Genomic DNA, 7,673 nt, shown 5'->3' on the forward strand with positions numbered 1-7,673 from the left:
CACTTGGTTGTTTTTTCAAACTCTTATTTTGGTCTAAGTAAAATTTCATTCAAGAAAAAAAAATTAATAAAAAAGTGTTATTTTCTTTAGAGATACTCCTAATTGGTTTTATTAATATTTAATTTGCGTTTTACTAAAACTTCAGTTATATGAATCATTAGAATTTTATTTATTGTACAGAAAAAATATTATTTACATTTCTACAAAATCCTAATTTATGAATAAATACAACGTTTTATTTAAAATTAAAAGAAGTTTTATGTTTTTAAGAATTTTTTTTTTGATTTTATGAAAACTCTTATTTATGTTTACGTATAATTTCAATTATAAATAAAAGAATATTAAGTTTTATTTTAAAGAAAATACTCCCCATGTCCGTCATTTATAGTCTCATTTTGACTCGGTACAAGTTTTAAGAAACCATCTGACTTTGTGAAGAAAAATGGAAAAATAGTTAGTAAAATATAAACTTCATTTTATATATTGTTTTATTAATAAAATGTGAGTGTAATAAGTTAGTTGAATCTAAAATGGAAAAATAAAACAAATGGAACTTAAAATCCTCAGGAATACTGTATTTATTTACTCCATTTGTTTTTATTTTTTTGTAGTTGGGTTTAGTTGAGTCATTCAACTCCCTTCTACGTAAAGCACCCAATAAGTGGATGACAGGTGTCGTTTAATTAGGAGCTTCTCTGACTTGGGTGCGTATGTCTTTCTTCCCCGAAATACTTGTCGACGAAATCATTTCATACTGTATAACACTATACCCTTTAATGTCAAATGTTTTAATGTAATGTAATCAGGCTTAAGCTAGCTTATTCATATTATTATGTCCTAATTCGATACCTCATTTGTGTACTACTATTAGTTTCATCATTCAATATTCATGTATTATAAATTTTGATTTTTATGAATATAGTTATACATTATTTTTGGATCCATAGTAAAAAAAATTAAAATAAGATTAACATATAGCATATTAGAATTAAAGAACCAAATAATAATAATTAAAAACGAGCATGAAAATTATTTTCTTTTCTTTATTGCATTATAACTTATTATTTTAATTAATTGTGTAATTAATTGTGTTTTTTCATTTCAAGAAGGGATGCTTTCTATATTAATGTAGTTTCTAATTATGTTCTTTTACTATATTAAAAACATACATATATTAACCAAAACAGTAACTAATAATGTAGCTTGACCCATATACTAAAATAATTAGTGGTAACTCTAGTCTTGTAGAATTTCAAAATGTAAGTAATTTTACCTTATCAGTTACAACTAATCACACACTCGCATCCATCTATGCTGAACAACTCAAACCTCCGATATTTAAGTTAATCTAAGAAACATCGAAATAAATCTAAGAAACTAAAAGTTGGCACAAACCTATATATCATGTATATATACATGGTGTCAAGTATTCATAGGACCAAACATGCACTTAATTAAGGGTTAACATAGACATTCATAAAAGATGTTTTGAAACCGAGTAGCTTAGCCTCACAAGATCAATCCAATAATCAAACAACAAATGGTGAAAAACATGAGTAAAAGAAGAGGAAGAGAGGGTCTCTCTAGTAAGAAAGAGAGTGACATCAAGAATTTGGGACATCCATCAAAACCATGCCCAATTGAGCGGTCCCTCATGCCATCTCTCTCACCTATTCCCTTTTTATTCACTCCCTTTTCTTTACTTCTTCCCTCACATTACATTCTAACACACATAGCATTTTATATCATATCCCCGTCTTCTTCTTCTTTCTCTTCCTCATCTACTCTTCTCCACGGTAACTATAGCTTGCGCGCCAGTGCAGGTGAGCCCTAAATGGAACACTAATGGAACTATATCAATGGAAAATCCGAATTTGAAATCTCTCTAGTCTTGGCAATATATTAAGTGAACCTAATGTTTTTTTTTTTGTTTTTTCCTTGCCATGATCAGAGAAATATATGTATTTCTTTACTCACTCGAATAGATGAAACGAAATATATTGCCTTGCATGCCTTGTTTATGTGGTCACTATCTTCGTTGCGCATTGGATAAATCACGTTCGTTCGTGTATGAATCCATATCGCGGTGGTAAACCCCGTCTCTTCGAATATGAATATGAATATGAATATGATAGGTAGGGTTAAAGAGGGAGGAGACAAGTAGACAAATAAGTCAGAGTCTTATCTCAAAAATGGACACATTAACTTGAAAAATGCCTTCAGAATGTTCCTCTAGGTTGTGTGCATCCTTTTGAAGCCTGCACTCTCACTTATCTCCTTTTCCTTCATTGAACTTTTTTTTGCTTTTCAACTTTCTTCCATAATAAGCGCGTGCTCATATTTCATTCACGTCATCAAACTTTGTCCCTTTTGTTTTCCCACTACACTAATTAACACCATTTCAACATATTTTTATTTTGATAACAAGACTGCATATTCTTTATTTCTTCTTCCAAAGTTAATGATGCTTTAGTTCAGTGTTTTGAAATGGTGTGTTTTATTTCCCAATTTAGAAAAAGGATCATATGGGAAATGTAATTTCAGTAGATGTCATTCTTTTCATATTAAACTAGTATATGATTGAAATAATAATTTGAGATGAGGAAATGATATTGTGATTTTGGTTTAAAATAAAAAGATAGGAACCATTTGAATATTTAGATCGTGAATGTCTACTATAGATTTATGGCTTTATTGAATGAAATATTGTGATTTTGGATTCGAATCCAATAGAGATGAAAATTCTAGTTTTTATATTCATACATATATCAATTTTCACAGTGGATTCATAAAAAATGTATGGTTCGTAGTTTGTATTGTAAAAGATGTTTATTGCCTGTGCTTTACATTAAAGAATACATATAATGCACATTATTTGTTAATTAAGGGCAATATTTTATGCCAAAATCAGTTTATATGCCAAAGGACTGTCATATACTCTCTCCGTCTCACTCAAGATGTCCACCTTTCCTTTTTAGTTTGTATCACTCAAGATGTCCACCTTTCCTTTTTAGTTTGTATCACTCAAGATGTCCACTTCTATATTTGAAAATAAATTCTTTTCTCTTCTTTCCTTATTAAAATATTGAACTACCTTTTTCTCCTTACTTAATTCACTTAAAATCTTATGTCACTCAAGAATGTAGACGTCTTGGTGGGACATTGAGTGGGACATAGAGAGTACTAATTATTTGTTAGGTCTATTAAAATCACTAAATATATAGTGTTAAAGTGAGTAAGTTAGTGTAAGTTATAATAAAATTAGTACAAATGTTTACATTGGAGTGTGAAATGAAATGAATTAGTAATTAATTATTAAACCTAGCTATGTGGTGGCCACAATACACAAGACAACATTATTACTTGTTCGGTCTGTCTTGGGAAGGCCTCATTATTATTTGAGGTGTTTTCTCATCAAAGTTTGCCCAAAAACAAAATAGAAAACCATTTCCCATAGACCACGCGTTGATTACCTTTTTAGAGATAAAATGTCACCAGCAAATGAGCTGATCATTATACCTTACTACCACTTGTCACCTTTTTATATGTACTCCTCATTATCATCTCCAATTCTCTCTCTCTCTCTCTCTCCCATCTATATCTGTACATAAATACATACATGCCTCTTCTTCTTGGCCCTTTATCTGAATTCATCGAGTTATGTATGATGATGATGATGATGATGATGATGATTCAGAGATAATTGAGAATAGTCGTTGACTTAATTACCTACATATAAGTGGTGGTGAATTCTATGCAGAATGATGGATACGGCCGCAGAATGTTGCGTTCCGCCGGGCTTCCGCTTCCACCCCACGGACGAGGAGCTCGTCGGCTACTACCTCCGGAAGAAGGTGGCGTCGCAGAAGATAGATCTCGATGTTATAAGAGATATTGATCTTTATAGAATCGAGCCATGGGATCTTCAAGGTATGTGTGTATAAGGGTTTTCAATGGTTTATTAGTTCAGTTCAAAATTTGAATCCAAATACACACTACAAAAATATTGTCTATATCAAGATATAGTTGCTACATCTTTTGTGTAACAAAATTTAATTACATCTATTAGGAGATGGTTCATTTCAGAACTATCTTAAAGATCATGAGAGATTGAGGACTTATCGATTGACAATACAAAATATATCAATTGGCAGCACAAAACATATTAGTTGAACAACTTACATGTTTTGTGTTGCCAACTGATACCAGCTAGCAACTGATATGGTTTGTGTCATCAATTGATATATTCTGTTCTTGATAAGTTTTCAAGTTCATTCTCAACTGAACCACTCTCTACATATACATATGCATTCATATACATTTGTTAGTATTACAAAATATTAAAATTTTATTTAGTGACAATTCTTCAAAAGTTGCAATACTATGAATCATTTTAATACAATCATGAACAAATTTGGTTACATATACATGTTCATATGTATATTTTTGCTATATACATATAAAAGTGTAACTGAATTTTTTTTATTTGAGTACATGATACATTTATTATACCCATACCTTTCACAACATATCACGATTTTATTTTGTGACAATTTTTTGGGTCACACTTGTTCAAAAGTTGTGCAACTCCCGGAATATTTTGTTGCCGTGATGGTATAAATTACGAGTATTTCTCTCAAACGTTAATTAATCCAACTAGAGTAAATGTTGGAAAAAATTGAATGACAATATGACATGATATATAATTGTGGACAGAAAAATGTGGGATTGGATACGAAGAGCAGAAGGAGTGGTACTTCTTCAGTCACAAAGATAAGAAGTACCCAAGTGGGACGAGGACGAACCGGGCTACAATGGCCGGGTTTTGGAAGGCGACTGGGCGGGATAAGGCGGTGTACGACCGGTCAAAGCTCATCGGAATGAGAAAAACCCTTGTTTTCTACAAAGGAAGAGCACCTAATGGCCAGAAAACCGATTGGATCATGCACGAGTATAGGCTTGACTCTGACCTCAATTCTCCTCCTCAGGCATGTTTCTTTCCCTCATCCCTTCATTTGTTTTTTATATAAATAAATAGAGTTTAGTTCAAATAAAAATTTCTTAAATTACATGCACCAAGAATATGAAGGTTTACATTTGTGAATGCATGTTCCTTCCTTTCCATCATTAGGTGATTTAAATGGTGCACCCAACTTTTTACAATTTGCTATATATTCAACTTAATTAAAATTGTGGTGTTGTTTTAATTTCCTGATTCATGTGTTCCATTAATTAATTAAAGGTTTGTCTACCCCTATAGTAATATAGGGCCCATTTTTATTCAAAGGCATGCTATCCTTTTATCCCATTTCCTCTACATGCAATCCCTTTCACTATTCATGCTTATGCCCCTAAAGTCACAAAACCCATAACTTTCAAAACAATGAATGTGTCCTCCATGACACCTACTTTTAGTCCCATTTGTTCTACATTAATTATATTCTACAATTATAGAGTGCCAATCTATTATTCATATTGTAAAGGATTCAGCGATACATACTCAAACTCCATATTAGTATAATATTCTTCGTTTTAAGCTAAGTCCTCCAAAAGACCTCATACTAATAGAATAAGGGTTGCAGGAAGAAGGATGGGTGGTATGTCGAGCTTTCAAAAAGCGGACGACGGGCCAATCAAAGAGCAGCAATGAAGGGTGGGAACCAGCAGCATACTACTACGATGAAGCAAAATTTGTGCCCCAAAACTTGTTGTGCAAACAGGAGACAGAAAGCCTACAGTTTGCGCAACTCCCGCAACTAAAGAGCAGCAATAATATTATTGAAGACGAAGATCGATGTTCGAAAAAAGTAATGGACTGGAGGGATCTCGACAAATTTGTGGCGTCGCAGCTAAGCCATGGGGATGAATACCACAGTGATTCACAAATGGAATTGCTTCTGCGGAGAGAAGAAGAGCCACCTCCAAACTTGCTCTCAACTTCTGATCATTCTGATATTGGGATTTGCATATTTAATAAATAAACCTACCCCTCAACTCCCCTGGGATTTATACAATTCTTGTGAACAAATATGGAGTATTATATTTGTTAACTATATAAAATATGAGCTTTCATTTTTCTTGCTATTTTAGCTACTAATGTTTGGCCGAGGACAATTACATGTATATATTTGGTATGTTTCGAGCATTGTTGCAAATTCAACCCAAATTTTTAATCTGTCTCAGTTTAGAACCAATTTTACAGTTTGTACATGATCTCAACCCTAAAAATATGCTAAAATAGAACGGTTTAATTTGCTATAAATTGTACTTATAATATTGTGTGTATTATACCACAAACTATTAAATTGGATTTTAAATGAAACAGATTAAAATTTGGATCAAATCTAAACATTAATGACTCTTTATAGCCGGTTGAAAATGGGAGAACATTTAGGTGCCAAAAGAGGGATTATTTATTCATAAATTACAAAACTTATAGTGAACTTTGATTTTGCATATCAATTTAATAATATGCATTTTAATTATATATTTTTTGTTTTGGCTTGATTTTGCAACAAACTAAGTTCCATACTAATGTTAGTAACGACATGAGTTGTTGGATAAATGTTGTGATATTATTGGGCACAAATAATAGTATTTCTTCCATTCCTATCTAATAAAAATATTTTTTTTGTATGGAATTTAAGAAAATTGTATTAAGCGAAAGAAAAATAAAATAGACATCAAGATAGGATAAAGTACTTTATTCCAAACAAGATACAATAAAGTAGTAGATATGAGATATATTGTTTTTTTTAAATGACTCAATTATAATAAAAAAATTCAAAAAAAGGACTCAAATTCAATTACGATGAAACTTACATCAATTAATCTGCAGGTCAACACTCATATTCGTCTACATGATCTCAGTCGGTTACAAAATTAGTTTAAATTGAAAGTGGGTAACACATAAACAATTTAGATATGCGAAAACATAATTTTCCAAAAGTTGAGGATTGGAATTTAGAGTAAGAATTAGCTTTTATAGCAATATTTTAATTAAAAAAGTAGTCATGCCCCTTTTCGGTATTTCCTCCTTTCCTTGTGAGGATTTTGCGTCGCAACGTTCTGTCTCTCTCAGCATTCTCACTCTATTGGGCTATACCTTCATTTGCTTTCCTCATCATTTATTTTTATTTTGCTTTGTTCACCGGTTCATTCTTACATCATCCACAATTAAACATTTCTTTTATCTGTTGTTTTTCTTATTTCTTATATAAATTATAATTTCAATTTGAATTACTAAATTTTTTATTTAATATTCTCATTCGTCTCATAATAGATATCACATTTTTCTTTTTAATTTATCTCATAAAAGATGTCGCATTTCATTTTCTAGAAAAGTTCTATCACATTAGAGAAAATATTCAGTGGTCTAGATACACCACGTGGCATGATGACGTGGTATTTCCCACTAATTAGCATTTGACAAGTGTAAGTAGAAAGAATCTAAAGACATAAACTATTTAAGGTATTTAGTTTAAGTGAAAGATATAAAATCTTAAAATTTGGAAACTTTCTAAATAATTCTATGAATAATACCTACCCACATATAAATAAAAGGGACTGTTATATTACTAACTCAGTACTTAATTGTTAACTACAATTAAATAATAGCCTTTAGATATTCAAATCAAGGGCCTAGATCATTAGCCCCGGAATTTCAATACGAT

The 7,673-nt window shown here is 31.3% G+C and overlaps 1 protein-coding gene across 1 annotated transcript; it reads left to right on the plus strand.

Moving 5' to 3' along the window:
- The first annotated feature begins 1,737 nt into the window (after positions 1-1,737).
- LOC121767643 (NAC domain-containing protein 37-like) lies at positions 1,738-6,086 on the plus strand. Its single transcript, XM_042163969.1, has 4 exons — positions 1,738-1,823; positions 3,761-3,930; positions 4,717-4,988; positions 5,583-6,086. Exons 2-4 carry the CDS (start codon positions 3,762-3,764, stop codon positions 5,979-5,981), a joined length of 840 nt encoding a protein of 279 aa, XP_042019903.1. The 5' UTR covers positions 1,738-1,823; position 3,761; the 3' UTR covers positions 5,982-6,086.
- Positions 6,087-7,673: the final 1,587 nt, after the last annotated feature.

The sequence above is a fragment of the Salvia splendens genome, chromosome 15 (genome assembly GCF_004379255.2).
Source record: "Salvia splendens isolate huo1 chromosome 15, SspV2, whole genome shotgun sequence".
NCBI classification, from domain to species: domain Eukaryota; kingdom Viridiplantae; phylum Streptophyta; class Magnoliopsida; order Lamiales; family Lamiaceae; genus Salvia; species Salvia splendens.

Coding starts and splice junctions, on each gene's coding strand:
- LOC121767643 (XM_042163969.1), top strand. CDS start 3,762: ATGATGGATACGGCCGCAGAATGTTGCGTTCCGCCGGGCTTCCGCTTC. Junction 3,931..4,716: donor CGAGCCATGGGATCTTCAAG/GTATGTGTGTAT, acceptor AATTGTGGACAG/AAAAATGTGGGATTGGATAC. Junction 4,989..5,582: donor ACCTCAATTCTCCTCCTCAG/GCATGTTTCTTT, acceptor TAAGGGTTGCAG/GAAGAAGGATGGGTGGTATG.